Raw genomic sequence first — 26,157 nt, 5'->3', positions numbered from 1 at the left:
CTACAACTCTATAACTCTACAATCTATAACTCTATAACTCTATAACTCTATAACTCTACAATCTATAACTCTATAACTCTATAACTCTACAATCTATAACTCGATAACTCTATAACTCTACAATCTACAACTCTATAACTCTATAACTCTATAACTCTATAACTCTACAATCTATAACTCTATAACTCTATAACTCTATAACTCTACAATCTACAACTCTATAACTCTATAACTCTACAATCTATAACTCTATAACTCTATAACTCTACAATCTATAACTCGATAACTCTATAACTCTACAATCTACAACTCTATAACTCTATAACTCTATAACTCTACAATCTACAACTCTATAACTCTACAATCTATAACTCTATAACTCTATAACTCTATAACTCTACAATCTATAACTCTATAACTCTATAACTCTACAATCTATAACTCTACAACTCTATAACTCTACAATCTATAACTCTATAACTCTATAACTCTACAATCTATAACTCTATAACTCTATAACTCTACAATCTACAACTCTATAACTCTACAATCTATAACTCTATAACTCTACAATCTACAACTCTATAACTCTACAATCTATAACTCTATAACTCTATAACTCTACAATCTATAACTCTATAACTCTACAATCTACAACTCTATAACTCTATAACTCTACAATCTATAACTCTATAACTCTACAATCTACAACTCTATAACTCTACAATCTATAACTCTATAACTCTATAACTCTATAACTCTACAATCTATAACTCTATAACTCTATAACTCTACAATCTATAACTCGATAACTCTATAACTCTACAATCTACAACTCTATAACTCTATAACTCTATAACTCTACAATCTACAACTCTATAACTCTACAATCTATAACTCTATAACTCTATAACTCTATAACTCTACAATCTACAACTCTATAACTCTACAATCTATAACTCTATAACTCTATAACTCTACAATCTATAACTCTATAACTCTACAATCTACAACTCTATAACTCTATAACTCTACAATCTATAACTCTATAACTCTACAATCTACAACTCTATAACTCTACAATCTATAACTCTATAACTCTATAACTCTATAACTCTACAATCTATAACTCTATAACTCTATAACTCTACAATCTATAACTCTATAACTCTATAACTCTACAATCTACAACTCTATAACTCTATAACTCTATAACTCTACAATCTACAACTCTATAACTCTACAATCTATAACTCTATAACTCTATAACTCTATAACTCTACAATCTACAACTCTATAACTCTACAATCTACAACTCTATAACTCTACAATCTATAACTCTATAACTCTACAATCTACAACTCTATAACTCTACAATCTACAACTCTATAACTCTACAATCTATAACTCTATAACTCTATAACTCTACAATCTATAACTCTATAACTCTATAACTCTACAATCTACAACTCTATAACTCTATAACTCTACAATCTATAACTCTATAACTCTACAATCTACAACTCTATAACTCTACAATCTATAACTCTATAACTCTATAACTCTACAATCTATAACTCTATAACTCTATAACTCTATAACTCTACAATCTATAACTCTATAACTCTACAACTCTATAACTCTATAACTCTATAACTCTACAATCTATAACTCTATAACTCTATAACTCTATAACTCTACAATCTATAACTCTACAACTCTATAACTCTACAATCTATAACTCTATAACTCTATAACTCTACAATCTATAACTCTATAACTCTATAACTCTATAACTCTACAATCTACAACTCTATAACTCTATAACTCTACAATCTATAACTCTATAACTCTACAATCTACAACTCTATAACTCTACAATCTATAACTCTATAACTCTATAACTCTACAATCTATAACTCTACAATCTACAACTCTATAACTCTATAACTCTACAATCTATAACTCTATAACTCTACAATCTACAACTCTATAACTCTACAATCTATAACTCTATAACTCTATAACTCTACAATCTATAACTCTATAACTCTACAATCTATAACTCTATAACTCTATAACTCTACAATCTACAACTCTATAACTCTATAACTCTATAACTCTACAATCTACAACTCTATAACTCTACAATCTATAACTCTATAACTCTATAACTCTATAACTCTACAATCTATAACTCTATAACTCTATAACTCTACAATCTATAACTCTACAACTCTATAACTCTACAATCTATAACTCTATAACTCTACAATCTATAACTCTATAACTCTATAACTCTACAATCTACAACTCTATAACTCTACAATCTATAACTCTATAACTCTACAATCTACAACTCTATAACTCTACAATCTATAACTCTATAACTCTATAACTCTACAATCTATAACTCTATAACTCTATAACTCTACAATCTACAACTCTATAACTCTATAACTCTACAATCTATAACTCTATAACTCTACAATCTACAACTCTATAACTCTACAATCTATAACTCTATAACTCTATAACTCTATAACTCTACAATCTATAACTCTATAACTCTATAACTCTACAATCTACAACTCTATAACTCTATAACTCTATAACTCTATAACTCTACAATCTACAACTCTATAACTCTACAATCTATAACTCTATAACTCTATAACTCTATAACTCTACAATCTACAACTCTATAACTCTACAATCTACAACTCTATAACTCTATAACTCTACAATCTATAACTCTATAACTCTACAATCTACAACTCTATAACTCTACAATCTACAACTCTATAACTCTACAATCTATAACTCTATAACTCTATAACTCTATAACTCTACAATCTACAACTCTATAACTCTATAACTCTACAATCTATAACTCTATAACTCTACAATCTACAACTCTATAACTCTACAATCTATAACTCTATAACTCTATAACTCTACAATCTACAACTCTATAACTCTATAACTCTACAATCTATAACTCTATAACTCTACAATTCTATAACTCTACAATCTATAACTCTATAACTCTATAACTCTATAACTCTACAATCTATAACTCTATAACTCTATAACTCTATAACTCTACAATCTATAACTCGATAACTCTATAACTCTACAATCTACAACTCTATAACTCTATAACTCTATAACTCTACAATCTATAACTCTATAACTCTATAACTCTACAATCTATAACTCTATAACTCTATAACTCTATAACTCTACAATCTATAACTCTATAACTCTATAACTCTACAATCTACAACTCTACAATCTATAACTCTACAATCTATAACTCTATAACTCTACAATCTACAACTCTATAACTCTACAATCTATAACTCTATAACTCTATAACTCTACAATCTATAACTCTACAATCTATAACTCTATAACTCTACAATCTACAACTCTATAACTCTATAACTCTACAATCTATAACTCTATAACTCTACAATCTACAACTCTATAACTCTACAATCTATAACTCTATAACTCTATAACTCTACAATCTATAACTCTACAATCTATAACTCTATAACTCTACAATCTATAACTCTACAATCTATAACTCTATAACTCTACAATCTACAACTCTATAACTCTACAATCTATAACTCTATAACTCTATAACTCTACAATCTATAACTCTACAATCTATAACTCTATAACTCTACAATCTATAACTCTACAATCTATAACTCTATAACTCTATAACTCTACAATCTACAACTCTATAACTCTACAATCTATAACTCTATAACTCTACAATCTACAACTCTATAACTCTATAACTCTACAATCTATAACTCTATAACTCTACAATCTACAACTCTATAACTCTACAATCTATAACTCTATAACTCTATAATTCTACAATCTATAACTCTATAACTCTATAACTCTACAATCTATAACTCTATAACTCTACAACTCTATAACTCTATAACTCTATAACTCTACAATCTATAACTCTATAACTCTATAACTCTACAATCTATAACTCTACAACTCTATAACTCTACAATCTATAACTCTATAACTCTATAACTCTACAATCTATAACTCTATAACTCTATAACTCTATAACTCTACAATCTATAACTCTATAACTCTATAACTCTATAACTCTACAATCTATAACTCTATAACTCTATAACTCTACAATCTATAACTCGATAACTCTATAACTCTACAATCTACAACTCTATAACTCTATAACTCTACAATCTATAACTCTATAACTCTACAATCTATAACTCTATAACTCTATAACTCTACAATCTATAACTCTATAACTCTATAACTCTACAATCTACAACTCTATAACTCTACAATCTATAACTCTATAACTCTATAACTCTATAACTCTACAATCTACAACTCTATAACTCTATAACTCTACAATCTATAACTCTATAACTCTACAATCTACAACTCTATAACTCTACAATCTATAACTCTATAACTCTATAACTCTACAATCTATAACTCTACAATCTATAACTCTATAACTCTACAATCTATAACTCTACAATCTATAACTCTATAACTCTATAACTCTACAATCTACAACTCTATAACTCTACAATCTATAACTCTATAACTCTATAACTCTACAATCTACAACTCTATAACTCTATAACTCTACAATCTATAACTCTATAACTCTACAATCTACAACTCTATAACTCTACAATCTATAACTCTATAACTCTATAACTCTACAATCTATAACTCTATAACTCTATAACTCTATAACTCTACAATCTATAACTCTATAACTCTACAACTCTACAACTCTATAACTCTATAACTCTATAACTCTACAATCTATAACTCTATAACTCTATAACTCTACAATCTATAACTCTATAACTCTACAACTCTATAACTCTATAACTCTATAACTCTACAATCTATAACTCTATAACTCTATAACTCTATAACTCTACAATCTATAACTCTACAACTCTATAACTCTACAATCTACAACTCTATAACTCTACAATCTATAACTCTATAACTCTACAATCTATAACTCTATAACTCTACAATCTATAACTCTATAACTCTATAACTCTACAATCTATAACTCTATAACTCTACAACTCTATAACTCTATAACTCTATAACTCTACAATCTATAACTCTATAACTCTATAACTCTACAATCTATAACTCTACAACTCTATAACTCTACAATCTATAACTCTATAACTCTATAACTCTACAATCTATAACTCTATAACTCTATAACTCTATAACTCTACAATCTACAACTCTATAACTCTATAACTCTACAATCTATAACTCTATAACTCTACAATCTACAACTCTATAACTCTACAATCTATAACTCTATAACTCTATAACTCTACAATCTATAACTCTATAACTCTATAACTCTATAACTCTACAATCTACAACTCTATAACTCTACAATCTATAACTCTATAACTCTATAACTCTATAACTCTACAATCTATAACTCTATAACTCTATAACTCTACAATCTATAACTCGATAACTCTATAACTCTACAATCTACAACTCTATAACTCTATAACTCTACAATCTATAACTCTATAACTCTACAATCTATAACTCTATAACTCTATAACTCTATAACTCTACAATCTATAACTCTATAACTCTATAACTCTACAATCTACAACTCTATAACTCTACAATCTATAACTCTATAACTCTATAACTCTATAACTCTACAATCTACAACTCTATAACTCTACAATCTATAACTCTATAACTCTACAATCTACAACTCTATAACTCTACAATCTATAACTCTATAACTCTATAACTCTACAATCTATAACTCTACAATCTATAACTCTATAACTCTACAATCTATAACTCTACAATCTATAACTCTATAACTCTATAACTCTACAATCTACAACTCTATAACTCTACAATCTATAACTCTATAACTCTATAACTCTACAATCTACAACTCTATAACTCTATAACTCTACAATCTATAACTCTATAACTCTACAATCTACAACTCTATAACTCTACAATCTATAACTCTATAACTCTATAACTCTACAATCTATAACTCTATAACTCTACAATCTATAACTCTATAACTCTACAACTCTACAACTCTATAACTCTATAACTCTACAATCTATAACTCTATAACTCTATAACTCTACAATCTATAACTCTATAACTCTACAATCTACAACTCTATAACTCTATAACTCTACAATCTATAACTCTATAACTCTACAATCTACAACTCTATAACTCTACAATCTATAACTCTATAACTCTACAATCTATAACTCTATAACTCTATAACTCTATAACTCTACAATCTATAACTCTATAACTCTATAACTCTATAATCTATAACTCTACAATCTATAACTCTACAATCTACAACTCTATAACTCTATAACTCTACAATCTATAACTCTATAACTCTACAATCTATAACTCTATAACTCTACAATCTATAACTCTATAACTCTACACATCAGTTGTTCTGTTCACATGCCGAACTGAAGACTCACTTTGTGTTCACAGTAAACAGAAGCACAGTTTAGTAATAGTTCCATGTTGCTCTCACCGTTCAGACCACCGACTCAAACATCAACAACTGAGCCTGCTCTTCTTCTTCTGTGAGGTTGAACTGCAGCTTCCTGTCGCTCTACCGCCCCCTGCTGGACGGACTGAACATCTGGAGGGACTGAACATCTCCCCCTGCTGGAGGGACTGAACATCTCCCCCTGCTGGAGGGACTGAACATCTCCCCCTGACTCCAGGAGCTTTTTATCCTTTTTATTTATTCCATCATGTCCTCTCTCTCTCATATATATTTATCATGCACATGAAATTATATAAACAAATATTTATATATTTATATATTTATATATTTGTATATTTATATATACATATATAAATATATGTATATGTATGTATATATATATTCATATATTTATATATATATATATATATATATATATATATGTATATATATATATATATATTCATATATTTATATATATATATATACATATACATATATTTATATATATAAACATATTTATTTATTTATTTATATATATAATAATAATACAAATAATACATTTATTTATATAGCACTTCTCAAAACAGATGTTACAAAGTGCTTCACAAGACAATAAAAGCAGATAAATAAAGTAAAAGATATGGTAACTGCTAAAACAGAAATTCACAGAACATATCAATAATAATAGAAGTGGTAAAATGAAGTGGTAAAATATATGCATATATATATATATATATGCATATATATATTTAAATATTTTGTATTATAATTGTTGATGCATTAATGTGTTGATCACTTTAATGTAGCATCTGGTAAAGATGGAGCTACTTTTAATGACTTTATATACTGCTGCTAGTTTAATCTATAGTAATACATCATTTATTATTATATACTGCTGCTAGTTTAATCTATAATAATACATCATTTATTATTATATACTGCTGCTAGTTTAATCTATAGTAATACATCATTTATTATTATATACTGCTGCTAGTTTAATCTATAGTAATACATCATTTATTATTATATACTGCTGCTAGTTTAATCTATAGTAATACATCATTTATTATTATATACTGCTGCTAGTTTAATCTATAGTAATACATCATTTATTATTATATACTGCTGCTAGTTTAATCTATAATAATACATCATTTATTATTATATACTGCTGCTAGTTTAATCTATAGTAATACATCATTTATTATTATATACTGCTGCTAGTTTAATCTATAATAATACATCATTTATTATTATATACTGCTGCTAGTTTAATCTATAGTAATACATCATTTATTATTATATACTGCTGCTAGTTTAATCTATAGTAATACATCATTTATTATTATATACTGCTGCTAGTTTAATCTATAATAATACATCATTTATTATTATATACTGCTGCTAGTTTAATCTATAGTAATACATCATTTATTATTATATACTGCTGCTAGTTTAATCTATAATAATACATCATTTATTATTATATACTGCTGCTAGTTTAATCTATAATAATACATCATTTATTATTATATACTGCTGCTAGTTTAATCTATAGTAATACATCATTTATTATTATATACTGCTGCTAGTTTAATCTATAGTAATACATCATTTATTATTATATACTGCTGCTAGTTTAATCTATAGTAATACATCATTTATTAGTTAATTAGATTTTGTTTTAATAATCTGAATCTGTAAAGTAACTAAAGCTGTCAGATAAATGGAGTAAAAAGTACAACATTTCCCTCTGAGATGTAGTAGAGTAGAAGTATGAAGTAGTAGAAAATGGAAATACTCCAGTAAAGTACCAGAACCTCTAGATCAGGGATGTCCAAACTTTTTTCACTGAGGGCCACATACAGAAAAATATACGAAAGGCTGGGCCACTCACTAGAGGTGAGGTATATCGCCTCACCTCTAGGGTTTTAAAATTAACAAAATTAATCAAATGAGGTAAATTATGCTTGATATTTGAATATGCTTAAAGAAAAAAAAACATCCTACATCAGAACTTTCCATTAATGTGTTTTCATTTATTTTGTTACAAAAAGGGTTGGCAGCTCATTCTCAAAACAGCAGCCTGAGATTGCTTCTTAGTCAGGATGGTGATCCCCTTTCACAGCCCTGTATACAGGGGGACAATAAGGGGAAAAGGGGATGGGTATATTAATAATAAGTTATTGGGGTTGTTAACAAATCAACTAACGTTTTTGATGAAATGTTATCAACTTTAATTGACTGAATTTATGAAGTAATTAGGCTTGTGAACACATGAATACTGTGTAATATATTTTAACTCACCTATAATGGGAACAGCACTGCACTTAGTGGGAGCAGTGATGCTGCGCTTTGGACTGAAGGATGGCTGGCAGGTCGGGAGTAAGTTTGGTGGTTGAGATGCGGAGGACATCACAGAGATGGCTGTCGGTCATTTTGGTTCTCAGTCTGCTTTTGTTCAGAGTTAACAGAGAAAATGTTTGCTCACATATGTATGTTGAGCCGAACAGACTCATCATTCGTTTTGCGTGGCGTTGCATCAGAGGAAACTTGGCCTCTTCCAAGCTCCGGTAGAAGTCGGGTAGGGGGAGAAGCTGATGCTGATTCTTCAGAGAATCATCACACTGCATTTCGATGAGCTCTAATTGCAGACTCTCTTCCACTTCTTCTGCATCCATCAGGAAGGGAGTCGAGAACAGCTTCATTTCTTTCTCAATGGCAGGAAAATCTTGGAAGCGCTGACTGAATTCTGTCATGAGAGATGTGATAACAGACACATATTTTCCCTTTTTAGCAGAAAGGTTGACCTCTGGAAAAGCAACTTTGACTTCGGACAGCGTGGGGAAGTGCGCAACATTGAAGTTACGTAGCTGTGTCTCAAAGAGACGAAGCTTCACACAGAATGCTTTCATGTGTGCGGAAAGTTGTGGCACAAGCTGGTCTTTGCCTTGCAGGCTCTTGTTCAGTGTGTTGAGATGACCAGTAAGATCAACTAGAAAAGCCAGGTCTGCCAACCATAGAGGGTCACTCAGTTCATGAAGAGGTCGGTCCTTCTCTTTCAAAAACGGATCAATTTCTGATCTCAGGGAATAAAACCGCTGCAGCACGGAGCCGCGACTGAGCCAGCGCACTTCAGAATGATAAAGTAGGTCCCCGTATTCAGCATCAACATCAGATAGGAAAGCTTGAAATTCCCTGTGATGGAGCCCTCGTGCTCGAATTATGTTGACAGTTTTCACAACTGTGTTCATCACATCGCCAAGCTGGACTGTCTTGGCACAGAGGGCTTCTTGGTGGATGATACAGTGCATTTTAACAGCCTCACCTCCACTCTCTCGCACCTCGGCGCACACCATAGAGGCCATTCCTTTGCGCTCGCCCGTCATAGCTGGAGCCCCATCGGTTGTAACTCCACACAGCTTGTCCCATTTAAGTCCCATCTTGTCAATTGCATCTGACACAGCTTCAAACATGTCCTTACCCGTTGTTGTGCCCTTGAGACCCTTGAGATCAAGCAGCTCCTCCGTAATGCAAAAGTTATCTTCAACTCCCCGCAAAACAATGAACAGCTGTGCGGTGTCTGTGGTGTCTGTGCTCTCATCACATGCAATCGAGTAAAAATGAAAAGCACAAGCTTTATGTGATACTTGATGCTTTAAGTTAGCTGACAAGTCTTCGATTCGCCGCACAGCTGTGTTTCTGGACGCGCTCACGCTGTTGAATTCATGCGTCTTTTCCGGGCACATTATTCCTGCGACTTTAGTGAGGCTCTGTTTTATGAAGTCCCCATCTGAGAAAGGTTTCCCGTGTCGCGCTATGAGTTGAGCTACTTCGTAGCTAGCTATTGTAGCATTTTCTTGTGTTTTGTTAGCACGGAAACAATACTGTTGTTGAGCTAGCAGGCTAGCTGCCATTAGCTTTACTTTCTCTTCTCGCTCAACACCAGTGTAGGACGTGTAGGTCTGATGTTTGGTTTCGTAGTGTCTTCGTACATTATACTCTTTCGTCACTGCAACAGTTTCATTGCAAATCAAACAGACACACTTCCCCTTGACCTCTATGAAAAAATATTCATTTTCCCACCGTGTCTGAAATTTTCTGCACTCACTTGCTATCTTGCGTTTCTTTGGTTCTGCCATTTTTGGTGGTGAAATTAAGAACTACAATACACTCAAGCGCAAGTTTTATGTGTGGGCCACATTCCATTATATTTTTAGAATTTGCTGCGGGCCAATTAAAAATGAACCACGGGCCGCAGTTGGCCCGCGGGCCGTAGTTTGGACACCCCTGCTCTAGATGGTACTGAACCTGCAGGGCTGGAGGGGGTGCAGGTCACACTACAGAGCAGTGGTGGCGCTGATGCACCCGGAAGCTGTTTACCAACCGCCAATAAAATCAAACGAAGAAGAAGAAGTGACGTAGCTCCTCTCCGCTGTTCCCATTGGCTCTCACAGCTCCAGCCGGTCAGCTGGTCAGAGCAGCAGAGAGGCTACTGGAGGCTACGCTCTGCTCTTTAGTCTTATTCAAACTACACCTTAGACATTTGGACTAAAGCTTCGCCTCCATGTGAGTAAAAGGCCTCGTTTCCTGTTTGCTGAGCTGTTTAATGGGCGGCTAGCAGGCTAGCAGGCTAGCAGGCTAGCAGGCTAGCAGGCTAGCAGGCTAGCAGGCTAGCCTGCTAGCAGGCTAGCAGGCTAGCGTTAGCTCCGGATTCACACCGTCAACATGGAGAGGATCTGACGGGAGCTACTGTCGGCTGGTCTGTTAGCCTGTTAAACAAACACACAGAGTTCAATGTGTTTTATTATTATTATTAATATATTATCATCATTACTAACAAGCTACTGGAGAAGCTGCTACTGGAGAAGCTGCTGCTGGAGAAGCTGCTGCTGGAGATAGCTCTCAGTAGCAGCTGCTGCAGCTGCTGCTGCTGACTCTGTCTTCTTCTGCAGGGAGTTCACCGTCTGATCTCATTATCACAGAAGAAGGATAAGAAGAGGAGGAAGAAGAGGGAGAGGAGGAAGAGGAGCGCCGTTAAAGCCGCCAGCTGATCCGGTGACTCCCACTGATACCGACCACATCCGGTCTGGATATGAACTCTGAGATTAGCTTCACTTCAGCTCCAGTTTCACTGCTGTAGAGAGAAGAGCTGCACCTCCAGACAGAGAGACACAGAGAGACACAGACAGACAGAGAGACACAGACAGACAGAGAGACACAGAGAGACAGAGAGACACAGAGAGACACAGACAGACAGAGAGACACAGAGAGACAGAGAGACACAGAGAGACAGAGAGACACAGAGACAGAGAGACACAGAGACAGAGAGACACAGAGAGACAGAGAGACACAGACAGACAGGTGGAGAGACAGACAGAGAGAGACAGAGAGAGAGACAGGTAGACACAGAGGGAGAGACAGACAGAGGGAGAGACAGACAGGTGGAGAGACAGAAAGACAGACAGCTAGAGAGACAGACAGAGAGGTAGACAGGGGGTTACCTGTCTGCGGGGTCCAGATGGGGAACAGTGCTCTGAAGTCTCACCTGGAGACGTCCCAGAAGACCGGGGTGTTCCAGCTGACAGCGAAGGGTCTTCAGGAGGTGAGAGACACACCTGTTCTTTCCTCTCATGATGTCATCATTGTGTTTACAGGTAAATATCTAACAGACCTTCACTGATGACACAGAAATAACCTGCTGTTTTCACCTGAAACATTCAGAAAGCAGAGTCACGCCACGCCACGCCAGGGCCTCATCAGATACCGCTCACCTCACATCGGTTTCACAACTACATATACACATAACTATATATACACATTATATATATATAATATATATATATATATATATACACACTATATATATATATATATATACACACTATATATATATATATATATATAGTGTGTATATATATAGTGTGTATATATATATATAGTGTGTGTGTATATATATATATATATACACACTATATATATATATATATACACACTATATATATATATATATAGTGTGTATATATATATATAGTGTGTGTGTATATATATATATATATATATATATATATACACTATATATATATATATATATATATAGTGTGTATACACTATATATATATATATATATATATATATATATAGTGTGTATACACTATATATATATATATATATATATAGTTATGAATAAAGTGGTAATATTAGGAAGTTCTGACTTTCTTCTGGTAACATTTCATAAAGTGTACATGCTCTTATTGTGGAATAAAGGGTGAAGTCAATGTGTATGCTCTTATTGTGAAATCCAGGGTGAAGTCAGTGTATATGCTCTTATTGTGGAATAAAGGGTGAAGTCAGTGTGTATGCTCTTATTGTGAAATCCAGGGTGAAGTCAGTGTGTATGCTCTTATTGTGGAATAAAGGGTGAAGTCAGTGTGTATGCTCTTATTGTGGAATAAAGGGTGAAGTCAGTGTGTGCTTTTATTGTGGAATAAAGGGTGAAGTCAGTGTGTATGCTCTTATTGTGAAATCCAGGGTGAAGTCAGTGTATATGCTCTTATTGTGGAATAAAGGGTGAAGTCAGTGTGTATGCTCTTATTGTGAAATCCAGGGTGAAGTCAGTGTATATGCTCTTATTGTGGAATAAAGGGTGAAGTCAGTGTATATGCTCTTATTGTGAAATCCAGGGTGAAGTCAGTGTGTATGCTCTTATTGTGGAATAAAGGGTGAAGTCAGTGTGTATACTTTTATTGTGGAATAAAGGGTGAAGTCAGTGTGTATGCTCTTATTGTGAAATCCAGGGTGAAGTCAGTGTATATGCTCTTATTGTGGAATAAAGGGTGAAGTCAGTGTGTATGCTCTTATTGTGAAATCCAGGGTGAAGTCAGTGTATATGCTCTTATTGTGGAATAAAGGGTGAAGTCAGTGTGTTTGCTTTTATTGTGGAATAAAGGGTGAAGTCAGTGTGTATGCTCTTATTGTGAAATCCAGGGTGAAGTCAGTGTATATGCTCTTATTGTGGAATAAAGGGTGAAGTCAGTGTGTATGCTCTTATTGTGAAATCCAGGGTGAAGTCAGTGTATATGCTCTTATTGTGGAATAAAGGGTGAAGTCAGTGTGTATGCTCTTATTGTGAAATCCAGGGTGAAGTCAGTGTGTATGCTCTTATTGTGAAATCCAGGGTGAAGTCGGTGTGTGTTGTTTCAGTTCCCAGAGGAGCTGCAGAGACTCACCAGCAACCTCCGGACCGTCGACCTGTCAGGGAACAAGATCGAGGTCCTTCCCCCCGCCGTCGGGAACTTCCTCCAGCTCAAGAGTCTCACGCTGAACTCCAACAGACTGGGTGAGGGTCTGGAGTCCTGGGTGAGGGTCTGGGTGAGGGTCTGGAGTCCTGGGTGAGGGTCTGGGTGAGGGTGAGGGTCTGGGTGAGGGTCTTGAGTCCTGGGTGAGGGTCTGGAGTCCTGGGTGAGGGTTAGGGTCTGGGTCTGGATCAGGGTCTGGGTCTAGATCAGGGTCTGGGTGAGGGTCTGGAGTCCTGGGTGAGGGTCTGGATCAGGGTCTGGGTGAGGGTCTGGGTCTAGATCAGGGTCTGGGTGAGGGTCTGGGTCTAGATCAGGGTCTGGGTGAGGGTGAGGGTCTGGGTCTGGGTCTGGGTCTGACGGGGTGTGTCTCTGTCCTCAGCCAGTCTCCCAGCTGAGATGGGGAAGCTGAAGAAGCTGGAGACTCTGAGTCTGAATGGGAACCGGATCCAGCAGCTGCCCCCGTCTCTGGGCCAGCTCAGAGCTCTGAGGACCCTCAACCTGTCCGGGAACCAGATCTCAGAGTTCCCCCCCGGACTGGGGACCCTGAGGCACCTGGACCTGCTAGACCTGTCCCGAAACCAGATCCGGAACGTCCCCGCAGCCGTGTCCGAGCTGCAGACCATCGAGATCAACCTCAACCAGAACCAGGTACCACGGCCCCCCCGGTCCTCCCAGTCCTCCCAGTCCTCCCAGTCCTCCCAGTCCTCCCAGTCCTCCCAGTCCTCTCAGTCCTCTTCAGTCCTCTTCAGTCCTCTTCAGTCCTCTCAGTCCTCTCAGTCCTCTCAGTCCTCTTCAGTCCTCTCAGTCCTCTCAGTCCTCTCAGTCCTCTTCAGTCCTCTCAGTCCTCTTCAGTCCTCTTCAGTCCTCTCAGTCCTCTCAGTCCTCTTCAGTCCTCTCAGTCCTCTTCAGTCCTCTTCAGTCCTCTTCAGTCCTCTCAGTCCTCTTCAGTCCTCCCAGTTCTCTTCAGTCCTCTTCAGTCCTCTCAGTCCTCTTCAGTCCTCTTCAGTCCTCTCAGTCCTCTTCAGTCCTCTTCAGTCCTCTTCAGTCCTCTTCAGTCCTCTCAGTCCTCTCAGTCCTCTTCAGTCCTCTCAGTCCTCTTCAGTCCTCTCAGTCCTCTTCAGTCCTCTTCAGTCCTCTCAGTCCTCTTCAGTCCTCTCAGTCCTCTTCAGTCCTCCCAGTTCTCTTCAGTCCTCTTCAGTCCTCTCAGTCCTCTTCAGTCCTCTTCAGTCCTCTCAGTCCTCTTCAGTCCTCTCAGTCCTCTTCAGTCCTCCCAGTTCTCTTCAGTCCTCTTCAGTCCTCTCAGTCCTCTTCAGTCCTCTTCAGTCCTCTCAGTCCTCTTCAGTCCTCTTCAGTCCTCTTCAGTCCTCTTCAGTCCTCTCAGTCCTCTCAGTCCTCTTCAGTCCTCTCAGTCCTCTTCAGTCCTCTTCAGTCCTCTCAGTCCTCTTCAGTCCTCTTCAGTCCTCTCAGTCCTCTCAGTCCTCTTCAGTCCTCTTCAGTCCTCTTCAGTCCTCTCAGTCCTCTCAGTCCTCTTCAGTCCTCTTCAGTCCTCTTCAGTCCTCTCAGTCCTCTCAGTCCTCTTCAGTCCTCTTCAGTCCTCTTCAGTCCTCTCAGTCCTCTTCAGTCCTCTCAGTCCTCTCAGTCCTCTCAGTCCTCTCAGTCCTCTTCAGTCCTCTTCAGTCCTCTTCAGTCCTCTCAGTCCTCTTCAGTCCTCTTCAGTCCTCTTCAGTCCTCTTCAGTCCTCTCAGTCCTCTTCAGTCCTCTTCAGTCCTCTTCAGTCCTCTCAGTCCTCTCAGTCCTCTTCAGTCCTCTTCAGTCCTCTTCAGTCCTCTCAGTCCTCTCAGTCCTCTTCAGTCCTCTTCAGTCCTCTTCAGTCCTCTCAGTCCTCTCAGTCCTCTTCAGTCCTCTTCAGTCCTCTCAGTCCTCTCAGTCCTCTTCAGTCCTCTTCAGTCCTCTTCAGTCCTCTTCAGTCCTCTCAGTCCTCTTCAGTCCTCTTCAGTCCTCTTCAGTCCTCTTCAGTCCTCTCAGTCCTCTTCAGTCCTCTCAGTCCTCTCAGTCCTCTCAGTCCTCTTCAGTCCTCTTCAGTCCTCTCAGTCCTCTTCAGTCCTCTTCAGTCCTCTTCAGTCCTCTTCAGTCCTCTCAGTCCTCTTCAGTCCTCTTCAGTCCTCTTCAGTCCTCTTCAGTCCTCTTCAGTCCTCTCAGTCCTCTTCAGTCCTCTCAGTCCTCTCAGTCCTCTCAGTCCTCTTCAGTCCTCTTCAGTCCTCTCAGTCCTCTTCAGTCCTCTTCAGTCCTCTTCAGTCCTCTTCAGTCCTCTCAGTCCTCTTCAGTCCTCTTCAGTCCTCTCAGTCCTCTCAGTCCTCTTCAGTCCTCTTCAGTCCTCTTCAGTCCTCTCAGTCCTCTTCAGTCCTCTCAGTCCTCTTCAGTCCTCTCAGTCCTCTCAGTCCTCTTCAGTCCTCTTCAGTCCTCTTCAGTCCTCTCAGTCCTCTTCAGTCCTCTTCAGTCCTCTCAGTCCTCTCAGTCCTCTTCAGTCCTCTTCAGTCCTCTTCAGTCCTCTTCAGTCCTCTCAGTCCTCTCAGTCCTCTTCAGTCCTCTTCAGTCCTCTCAGTCCTCTTCAGTCCTCTCAGTCCTCTTCAGTCCTCTCAGTCCTCTCAGTCCTCTTCAGTCCTCTTCAGTCCTCTTCAGTCCTCTTCAGTCCTCTCAGTCCTCTTCAGTCCTCTTCAGTCCTCTCAGTCCTCTCAGTCCTCTTCAGTCCTCTCAGTCCTCTTCAGTCCTCTCAGTCCTCTTCAGTCCTCTTCAGTCCTCTTCAGTCCTCTCAGTCCTCTCAGTCCTCTTCAGTCCTCTTCAGTCCTCTCAGTCCTCTTCAGTCCTCTTCAGTCCTCTTCAGTCCTCTCAGTCCTCTTCAGTCCTCTTCAGTCCTCTTCAGTCCTCTCAGTCCTCTTCAGTCCTCTTCAGTCCTCTCAGTCCTCTTCAGTCCTCTTCAGTCCTCTTCAGTCCTCTCAGTCCTCTTCAGTCCTCTCAGTCCTCTCAGTCCTCTTCAGTCCTCTCAGTCCTCTTCAGTCCTCTTCAGTCCTCTTCAGTCCTCTTCAGTCCTCTTCAGTCCTCTGTCCTCTTCAGTCCTCTTCAGTCCTCTTCAGTCCTCTTCAGTCCTCTCAGTCCTCTCAGTCCTCTTCAGTCCTCTCAGTCCTCTCAGTCCTCTTCAGTCCTCTCAGTCCTCTTCAGTCCTCTCAGTCCTCTCAGTCCTCTCAGTCCTCTCAGTCCTCTCAGTCCTCTTCAGTCCTCTCAGTCCTCTTCAGTCCTCTCAGTCCTCTCAGTCCTCTCAGTCCTCTTCAGTCCTCTCAGTCCTCTCAGTCCTCTTCAGTCCTCTCAGTCCTCTTCAGTCCTCTCAGTCCTCTCAGTCCTCTTCAGTCCTCTCAGTCCTCTTCAGTCCTCTTCAGTCCTCTCAGTCCTCTTCAGTCCTCTTCAGTCCTCTCAGTCCTCTTCAGTCCTCTCAGTCCTCTCAGTCCTCTCAGTCCTCTCAGTCCTCTTCAGTCCTCTTCAGTCCTCTTCAGTCCTCTTCAGTCCTCTTCAGTCCTCTCAGTCCTCTCAGTCCTCTTCAGTCCTCTTCAGTCCTCTTCAGTCCTCTTCAGTCCTCTCAGTCCTCTTCAGTCCTCTCAGTCCTCTTCAGTCCTCTTCAGTCCTCTTCAGTCCTCTCAGTCCTCTTCAGTCCTCTCAGTCCTCTCAGTCCTCTTCAGTCCTCTTCAGTCCTCTTCAGTCCTCTTCAGTCCTCTCAGTCCTCTTCAGTCCTCTCAGTCCTCTCAGTCCTCTTCAGTCCTCTTCAGTCCTCTCAGTCCTCTTCAGTCCTCTTCAGTCCTCTTCAGTCCTCTCAGTCCTCTTCAGTCCTCTTCAGTCCTCTCAGTCCTCTTCAGTCCTCTTCAGTCCTCTTCAGTCCTCTTCAGTCCTCTCAGTCCTCTTCAGTCCTCTTCAGTCCTCTCAGTCCTCTTCAGTCCTCTCAGTCCTCTTCAGTCCTCTCAGTCCTCTTCAGTCCTCTTCAGTCCTCTTCAGTCCTCTCAGTCCTCTTCAGTCCTCTCAGTCCTCTTCAGTCCTCTTCAGTCCTCTTCAGTCCTCTTCAGTCCTCTCAGTCCTCTTCAGTCCTCTTCAGTCCTCTTCAGTCCTCTCAGTCCTCTTCAGTCCTCTCAGTCCTCTCAGTCCTCTTCAGTCCTCTTCAGTCCTCTTCAGTCCTCTTCAGTCCTCTTCAGTCCTCTTCAGTCCTCTTCAGTCCTCTCAGTCCTCTCAGTCCTCTTCAGTCCTCTTCAGTCCTCTTCAGTCCTCTCAGTCCTCTCAGTCCTCTTAGTCCTCTTCAGTCCTCTTCAGTCCTCTTCAGTCCTCTCAGTCCTCTTCAGTCCTCTCAGTCCTCTTCAGTCCTCTCAGTCCTCTTCAGTCCTCTTCAGTCCTCTTCAGTCCTCTTCAGTCCTCTCAGTCCTCTTCAGTCCTCTTCAGTCCTCTCAGTCCTCTTCAGTCCTCTTCAGTCCTCTTCAGTCCTCTTCAGTCCTCTTCAGTCCTCTCAGTCCTCTTCAGTCCTCTTCAGTCCTCTCAGTCCTCTTCAGTCCTCTTCAGTCCTCTTCAGTCCTCTTCAGTCCTCTCAGTCCTCTTCAGTCCTCTTCAGTCCTCTTCAGTCCTCTTCAGTCCTCTCAGTCCTCTTCAGTCCTCTCAGTCCTCTTCAGTCCTCTCAGTCCTCTCAGTCCTCTCAGTCCTCTCAGTCCTCTTCAGTCCTCTCAGTCCTCTTCAGTCCTCTTCAGTCCTCTCAGTCCTCTTCAGTCCTCTTCAGTCCTCTTCAGTCCTCTCAGTCCTCTTCAGTCCTCTTCAGTCCTCTCAGTCCTCTTCAGTCCTCTTCAGTCCTCTTCAGTCCTCTTCAGTCCTCTCAGTCCTCTTCAGTCCTCTTCAGTCCTCTTCAGTCCTCTTCAGTCCTCTTCAGTCCTCTCAGTCCTCTTCAGTCCTCTCAGTCCTCTTCAGTCCTCTTCAGTCCTCTCAGTCCTCTTCAGTCCTCTTCAGTCCTCTCAGTCCTCTTCAGTCCTCTTCAGTCCTCTTCAGTCCTCTCAGTCCTCTTCAGTCCTCTCAGTCCTCTTCAGTCCTCTTCAGTCCTCTCAGTCCTCTTCAGTCCTCTCAGTCCTCTTCAGTCCTCTTCAGTCCTCTCAGTCCTCTTCAGTCCTCTTCAGTCCTCTCAGTCCTCTTCAGTCCTCTCAGTCCTCTTCAGTCCTCTTCAGTCCTCTTCAGTCCTCTTCAGTCCTCTCAGTCCTCTTCAGTCCTCTTCAGTCCTCTCAGTCCTCTTCAGTCCTCTCAGTCCTCTCAGTCCTCTCAGTCCTCTCAGTCCTCTTCAGTCCTCTCAGTCCTCTTCAGTCCTCTCAGTCCTCTTCAGTCCTCTTCAGTCCTCTCAGTCCTCTCAGTCCTCTTCAGTCCTCTTCAGTCCTCTCAGTCCTCTTCAGTCCTCTCAGTCCTCTTCAGTCCTCTTCAGTCCTCTTCAGTCCTCTTCAGTCCTCTTCAGTCCTCTCAGTCCTCTTCAGTCCTCTCAGTCCTCTCAGTCCTCTCAGTCCTCTTCAGTCCTCTCAGTCCTCTTCAGTCCTCTTCAGTCCTCTCAGTCCTCTTCAGTCCTCTTCAGTCCTCTTCAGTCCTCTCAGTCCTCTTCAGTCCTCTTCAGTCCTCTCAGTCCTCTCAGTCCTCTTCAGTCCTCTTCAGTCCTCTCAGTCCTCTCAGTCCTCTTCAGTCCTCTTCAGTCCTCTCAGTCCTCTCAGTCCTCTCAGTCCTCTTCAGTCCTCTCAGTCCTCTCAGTCCTCTCAGTCCTCTTCAGTCCTCTTCAGTCCTTTCAGTCCTCTCAGTCCTCTCAGTCCTCTTCAGTCCTCTTCAGTCCTCTCAGTCCTCTTCAGTCCTCTTCAGTCCTCTTCAGTCCTCTCAGTCCACATGACATGACAGTTTTCAGGTCTGAACTAATCCAGTCCTCCTGGTCCTCCAGATCTCGCTGCTGGCGGCGGAGGTGTCTCTGTGTCCCCGTCTGAAGGTCCTCCGTCTGGAGGAGAACTGCCTGGAGCTGTCCTCCATCCCCGAGTCCATCCTGAAGGACTCCCAGGTGTCCTTGTTCTCAGTGGAGGGAAACCTGTTCGAGGTCAGGAACCTCCGAGACCTGGAGGGCTACGACAAGGTGAGGACCACTTCCTGTCACGCTGCGTTTAAAATGGTCTCTGGTGGTCTGTAATGGTCTCTAGTGGTCTGTAATGGTCTCTAGTGGTCTGTAATGGTCTCTGGTGGTCTGTAATGGTCTCTAGTGGTCTGTAATGGTCTCTAGTGGTCTGTAATGGTCTCTGGTGGTCTCTGATGGTCTCTGTTTGTCCCCCCTCAGTACATGGAGCGCTTCACGGCCACCAAGAAGAAGTTCACCTGAAGACGCTCAACGGTGAGTCTGAACCTCAGAGCGCCACCTGGGGGGGCGGGGTCAGCTCAGACTCCGCCCACCACCAACGCCACTGCCGCCGCCGCCGCCGCTGCTGCTTCTTCTGCTGCTGCGACAAACCAGACCTGCCCCCCCCCCACCACCTGGACCACATGAGAAGACCTGCTGCTTCCTGTCTGACTCATCTCGACACGGAGAAACTGATTTAACACCAGAGAAGAAGAAGCTGGTGCCGTTAACCCTTCGCTGTGTTCCCAGTGGACAGCAGAGACTCAGGGATGCGTTCACAGTAACACTACGTTCACTAACGTTCACTAACGTTCACTAACGTTCACCAACGTTCACTAACGTTCACTAACGTTCACCAACGTTCACTAACGTTCACCAACGTTCACTAACGTTCACCAACGTTCACTAACGTTCACTAACGTTCACCAACGTTCACTAACGTTCACTAACGTTCACTAACGTTCACCAACGTTCACTAACGTTCACTAACGTTCACCAACGTTCACTAACGTTCACTAACGTTCACCAACGTTCACTAACGTTCACTAACGTTCACCAACGTTCACCAACGTTCACTAACGTTCACCAACGTTCACTAACGTTCCTCTCTTTAAGTTATTATTTCAGTCTATATCTATATATCTATATCTGATCTGTTTGAGGGGGAGACTCAGAAGAGTTGAACTTGAATGTAACGCTGGTTGATCTCAGTCTAGTTTCTCTGGTTCAGCAGGAAGTCGAGGATTCACAGCTGAAATAATAAATCAAACATCACAGAATCATCTGCAACAATCTGAAGTCAATATTTAAAATAAATAAATCACCTCTCAGACGTCAATCTGCTGGTTTTGGACACTTGAAGACGTGAATCTGCTGGTTTTGGACACTTGAAGACGTGAATCTGCTGGTTTTGGACACTTGAAGACGTGAATCTGCTGGTTTTGGACACTTGAAGACGTGAATCTGCTGGTTTTGGACACTTGAAGACGTGAATCTGCTGGTTTTGGACACTTGAAGACGTGAATCTGCTGGTTTTGGACACTTGAAGACGTCCATTTGGACGTTTTTACACAAAAGAATAAATCCAGAATATCAGATGAATCTAATAACTGTTAATATGTTAATAGATTACAATCCTCCGTCAGAGAGTTTAAATGATGAGATCAGAGCAGATCAATACGTTGTGATCGGCGTATCTTCATGTTAAAACACATGATGAAGAAGAGCAGTGTGAATGTGACGAAGGAAAGAAATGAACATTTAGATGAAAAGTTAAAGAATATTAAAACATGATGAAATCTGTCGATCCGTTTCAGATGATCAATAACAGGTTGTGATTAATATCTGACCCGTGTTCTGAAGGAGAGAGTTTTACTTTCTGTTTGTCATGTCCTGGAACATTAATTAATAAATGAATATCTGATGAATTGAACTCGATCTGAGAGCAGAGCAGCTGGTATCTAACATCCTGTTTCAGATGATGATGATGATGAGGTGGTTTATTCTGATTCAGTAGATAATGGACAGAGACTCACATATTATTATTATTGTTATTATTGTTGATCATGTTTGGACTTCCTGTTTCCTGTCTTTAATGTGAAACACTAACTCGTGTCTACTTCCTGTCCGCTGCATGTTTAAAGTATTCTTCTATATAAAGCATGTACAGCGTTAAATAAAGCTCCGTGTTCTATTTCAGTTTGTTCAGAACCCGTCGGATGTTCTAGGTCAGAGGTCAGAGGTCAGAGGTCAGCATCCTGCGTCTCCTTAGCTCCTCTCCAGCGGCTCCCTGTGAACCTTTAAACATGGAAATGAAGAACTGTTCTTTGTTTACATAAGTAGTCATTTTACGTGTTATTTTCTTTTTTCTCGTAAAGTTATGACTTTATTCTCGTTATATTATGACTTTTCTCATTAAGTTATGACTTTATTCTCGTAATATGACTTTTTTCTCGTTAAGTTATGACCTTTTCTCGTAATATGACTTTTCTCGTTAAGTTATGACTTTATTATCGTAATATTATGACTTTATTCTCATTAACTAATGTTTTTGTTCTTGTAATATGACTTTTTTGTAAAGTTATGACTTTATTCTCATAATATTATGACTTAATTATCGTAATATTATGACTTTATTCTCGTTAAGTTATGACTTAATTATCGTAATATTATGACTTTATTCTCATTAACTTATGACTTTATTCTTGTAATATTCTGACTTTTTTTTGTAAAGTTATGACTTTATTCTCGTAATATTATGACTTTATTCTCGTTAAGTTATGACTTTATTCTCGTAATATTATGACTTTATTCTCGTTAAGTTATGACTTTATTCTCGTAATATGACTTTTTTTTCATTAAGTTATGACTTAATTATCCTAATATGACTATTCTCATTAAGTTATGACTTTATTCTCATAATATTATGACTTTATTCTCATTAACTAATGTTTTTGTTCTTGTAATATGACTTTTTTGTAAAGTTATGACTTTATTCTCATAATATTATGACTTTATTCTCGTAATATGACTTTTTTCTCGTTAAGTTATGACTTAATTATCGTAATATGACTTTATTCTCATTAACTTATGACTTTATTCTTGTAATATTATGACTTTTTTTTGTAAAGTTATGACTTTATTCTCGTAATATTACGACTTTTTTTTAGTAATATTATGACTTTATTCTCGTTAAGTTATGACTTTATTCTTGTAATATGACTTTATTCTCATTAACTAATGTTTTTGTTCTTGTAATATGACTTTTTTGTAAAGTTATGACTTTATTCTCATAATATTATGACTTTATTCTCGTAATATTATGACTTTTTTCTCGTTAAGTTATGACTTAATTATCGTAATATGACTTTATTCTCATTAACTTATGACTTTATTCTTGTAATATGACTTTTTTTTGTAAAGTTATGACTTTATTCTCGTAATATTACGACTTTTTTTTAGTAATATGACTTTATTCTCGTTAAGTTATGACTTAATTATCGTAATATTATGACTTTATTCTCATTAACTTATGACTTTATTCTTGTAATATTATGACTTTTTTTTGTAAAGTTATGACTTTATTCTCGTAATATTACGACTTTTTTTTTAGTAATATGACTTTTTTCTCGTTAAGTTATGACTTTATTCTCGTAATATTATGACTTTTTCTTGTAAAGTTATGACTTTATTCTCGTAATATTACGACTTTTTTTTAGTAATATTATGACTTTATTCTCGTAATATTACGACTTTTTTTTAGTAATATTATGACTTTATTCTCGTTATATTATGATTTTTTTTAGTAATATTACGACTTTTTTTTAGTAATATGACTTTATTCTCGTAATATTATGACTTTTTTCTCGTTAAATTATGACTTCATTCTCGAAATCTGTGATTTTTTTCCCCCTCAATGTGGCCCTAATAGTCTGTCATGAAGTAGAAAGTAAAGTACAGGTACCTCAGAGTCACTCACACACACACACACACACACACACACACACATACACACGCACACACACGCACCTCCTCCACATTCCTCAGGGAGGTAGATCACCAACTGTGTCAAACTAGACTGAATGTAAAACAACTTCCGGTTACCTGATTAATACCTCAAATAATAAATAATAATAACAATAAATAATAAATAAATGATTAAAGGTTAATAGCGATGAACAACAGAGCTGATTCAAACAATAAAGGCACAACATTATGAGACGTTTAAATAGTGTCTGTTGTTTTAGTCGCTTATGTGAAAAGATTTTTTAAATGTCTAAAAATTCTGCTTTACAAATATGTAAACATGTGTAAAATAAAACAATATTGACAAAGTAAAACAAATAAATTATAAATTAAATATACACCGATAATAGTCTTTTATCTGTTTTTAATAATGTGTTATTTTGACATTTCTTTTACATCCCAGTCCATAACATTGTTATTAAAATGTCCATTAAATATATAAATATAAGAAGTGACAGATTAAATAAATTTCATATTTAAAATGTTCATTAAAGGGAGTGTTAGTAAGAATCCTAAATGTGTTGTTAACAGCTTCACCTGTGTCCGTTAAGTCAACTAAAGTCAGCGTCCTGTTGCTGGCGCTTGTGCTCGCTCTACATAGACATGAAGGAGCATCGCTCAACACAGTGAGGAGACACACGTCAGCTAAAAGCACAATATCACTCTATATCTCAGCTGCTTGGCAGTAATGTTAGCTGACCAGACCAAGGTCTCTCCATGAATCAATGCTGATCCTAGTGTTGGCTTTTCCCGCCTCGGCCTCCCGACCGCGGCCGGAGGGAACGGGGGAGACGATAACGTTTCTCTCTGCGGAGCCCCGTCACTTCACAAGACACGGGAAACCTCTGTTGGTCTGGAGGAGCTGCAGCAGTTATTTCTGCACAAACGTCCACTGAACATTCACTAGATATTCTCAGAGCTAAACTAACTCTTCTGCAGTGTGGAGTGAGCAGCATGCACGTGAGAGGTGGAGAGAGAGAGAGAGAAGGAGCGCGGTGTGTGAGTGAAGGCAGGCAGAGGAGCGGTCTGAACAGCGTAGCCACATGTGAGCGACCATGAGACACCGACCAGCAATGATTTATACATGGAAGAAGTTACAAACAGTCCCTTTAAAAAACTTTATTGACTTTATTCTCGTTATATTATCACTTTTTTTCTCGTAATATTACAGAAGTTACAAACAGTCCCTTTAAAAAACCGATTTACCGGTTTGTGTCATTTCTTTTATTTTGAAGGCGTTCTTTCCGGTGTCATGGTGTGGCGGGTAACTTGACGTCACTCCGCTCTGGAGGAGCTGTGATTCATGGTGGAGCTGATAGAGCTGGAGGAGGAGTTCATGGTGGAGCTGTGGGAATGTTTGCGGTTTGATAACAAACTTGTGATGAACTTTCTGAGGTTTTTATCTCCTTCCGGAAACTGAAAGTTCTTTAGTTATCAGTTTGTTCTTCAGTCCGAGTCCTCCTCCATGAATCCAGAGTTTTATCCTCCAGACTCTCTCTGCTCTCTGCTGGAGGACCTGCTGCTCCGGCTGCTAGAGAGGCTCCAGTGAGAGGAGAGCTGAGCCGAACCGAGCCGAACCGAGCCGAACTAACCCGGTTAATGTGAGCGACGGTTTAAAACATCCAGGACAGGAATAATGAGAAGATGAAGCAGATTCTGTGGATTCTGGTGTTTCTCCTGCGGAGTCCGGACCGGAGCTGCTGGGACGGTGAGTGAGACGGAACCATCACAGGATAGACTCAGTACAGCTGTTCATGTTTTAATGTTTTAATGTTAATAGTTAAGTTAATGAAAGTATAAACTGTGCGGGGAAGAGAACACTTTAGTATCAGGTGAATTCACCAGGTCACACCCCGACAGCAAGATTCAGATTAAAGTTTTGTAACGTTTCATTAAATATCCAGATCTGATTAAAGCTGAGTAAACTGTAAGTATCACTGGTAGAGAACTTGTCTTCCACTCGGCCTCCAGCCAGAACACCGAACCGAACCACCGAACCACCGCGCAGCTCCACGGTCGCATCGGTTCTCTGGTTGTTTTGGTTGTTTTGGTTGTTTTCACTCAGAGAGCTGCAGAGGCAGTTTACGAGCAGCTGAATCAGTAAAAACTCAATATTTCACTGAGGTTCGCTGCTTATTGGTTCATTACATGTTTGCCGAATTAACCAGAAGACACCAGGAGACATTAAAGAGATCTAAGATGTGTCCGTTATTGTTTAGAAACAAGCGAAGAAGCAAAATTAAATTCATTTTTGCTATTTTCCGAATGGAGTCTGGTTTGAGGACTCAATCAGCAGAGTTCAGCAGCAGGTTCCTGAGGGG

The 26,157-nt window shown here is 39.1% G+C and overlaps 5 protein-coding genes across 12 annotated transcripts in view; 2 read left to right on the top strand and 3 right to left on the bottom strand.

Moving 5' to 3' along the window:
- Positions 1-6,771, bottom strand: part of haus2 (HAUS augmin like complex subunit 2) — a 99,777-nt gene extending 93,006 nt beyond the window's left edge. For 2 of the 4 annotated variants that reach the window (XM_074660930.1, XM_074660929.1), the window contains exon 1: positions 6,573-6,771. In XM_074660930.1, the coding sequence (XP_074517031.1) occupies positions 6,573-6,617 (45 nt within the window). In that variant the 5' untranslated portion in view covers positions 6,618-6,771. The remainder of the gene's footprint in view (positions 1-6,572) is intronic. The other 2 variants (XM_074660928.1, XM_074660931.1) reach the window with 2 other exon arrangements.
- The window catches only part of mdga2a (MAM domain containing glycosylphosphatidylinositol anchor 2a), a 128,581-nt gene extending 103,787 nt beyond the window's left edge, over positions 1-24,794 (bottom strand). Inside the window, exon 1 of the mRNA XM_074660926.1 lies at positions 24,374-24,794. The gene's annotated coding sequence lies outside the window, so the exon portion shown is untranslated. The remainder of the gene's footprint in view (positions 1-24,373) is intronic.
- Positions 8,920-10,065, bottom strand: LOC141784036 (general transcription factor II-I repeat domain-containing protein 2-like). The gene has a single exon (XM_074661719.1). The coding sequence runs from the start codon at positions 10,063-10,065 to the stop codon at positions 8,920-8,922; it is 1,146 nt and encodes a 381-aa protein (XP_074517820.1).
- Positions 11,953-22,009, top strand: lrrc57 (leucine rich repeat containing 57). 4 transcript variants are annotated; one of them, XM_074660675.1, is made up of 6 exons: positions 11,958-11,991; positions 12,064-12,194; positions 13,793-13,928; positions 14,267-14,535; positions 19,868-20,053; positions 20,252-20,434. In XM_074660675.1, the coding sequence occupies exons 2-6, from the start codon at positions 12,111-12,113 to the stop codon at positions 20,291-20,293; spliced, it is 717 nt and encodes a 238-aa protein (XP_074516776.1). In that variant the 5' UTR covers positions 11,958-11,991; positions 12,064-12,110; the 3' UTR covers positions 20,294-20,434. The 4 variants fall into 4 exon arrangements, 2 of the variants coding, with proteins under 2 accessions (XP_074516777.1, XP_074516776.1); XR_012597258.1 differs by lacking the exon at positions 14,267-14,535 and adding an exon at positions 20,888-22,009 and having other exon boundaries at positions 11,953-12,194; positions 20,252-20,597; XR_012597257.1 differs by lacking the exon at positions 14,267-14,535 and adding an exon at positions 20,878-22,009 and having other exon boundaries at positions 11,953-12,194; positions 20,252-20,597.
- A 212-nt stretch (positions 24,795-25,006) lies between the features above and the next one.
- Positions 25,007-26,157, top strand: part of tyro3 (TYRO3 protein tyrosine kinase) — a 42,627-nt gene continuing 41,476 nt past the window's right edge. For both annotated transcript variants that reach the window (XM_074660924.1, XM_074660923.1), the window contains exon 1: positions 25,007-25,544. In XM_074660924.1, coding sequence (XP_074517025.1) covers positions 25,481-25,544 — 64 coding nt within the window. In that variant the 5' untranslated portion in view covers positions 25,007-25,480. The remainder of the gene's footprint in view (positions 25,545-26,157) is intronic.

This window comes from Sebastes fasciatus, chromosome 15 (genome assembly GCF_043250625.1).
Source record: "Sebastes fasciatus isolate fSebFas1 chromosome 15, fSebFas1.pri, whole genome shotgun sequence".
Classification (NCBI taxonomy): domain Eukaryota; kingdom Metazoa; phylum Chordata; class Actinopteri; order Perciformes; family Sebastidae; genus Sebastes; species Sebastes fasciatus.
Note: the sequence above shows the minus strand (reverse complement) of the source record. Positions and strands in the feature narration are given on the sequence as shown.

What these genes read in the sequence shown, in the direction of transcription:
- LOC141784036 (XM_074661719.1), bottom strand. Translation starts at nt 10,065, where the DNA reads ATGTTTGAAGCTGTGTCAGATGCAATTGACAAGATGGGACTTAAATGG.
- lrrc57 (XM_074660675.1), top strand. Translation starts at nt 12,111, where the DNA reads ATGGGGAACAGTGCTCTGAAGTCTCACCTGGAGACGTCCCAGAAGACC. An exon ending in CAGCGAAGGGTCTTCAGGAG is followed by an intron (nt 12,195 to 13,792) that starts GTGAGAGACACA and finishes GTGTTGTTTCAG; the next exon opens with TTCCCAGAGGAGCTGCAGAG. An exon ending in TCAACCTCAACCAGAACCAG is followed by an intron (nt 14,536 to 19,867) that starts GTACCACGGCCC and finishes CTGGTCCTCCAG; the next exon opens with ATCTCGCTGCTGGCGGCGGA.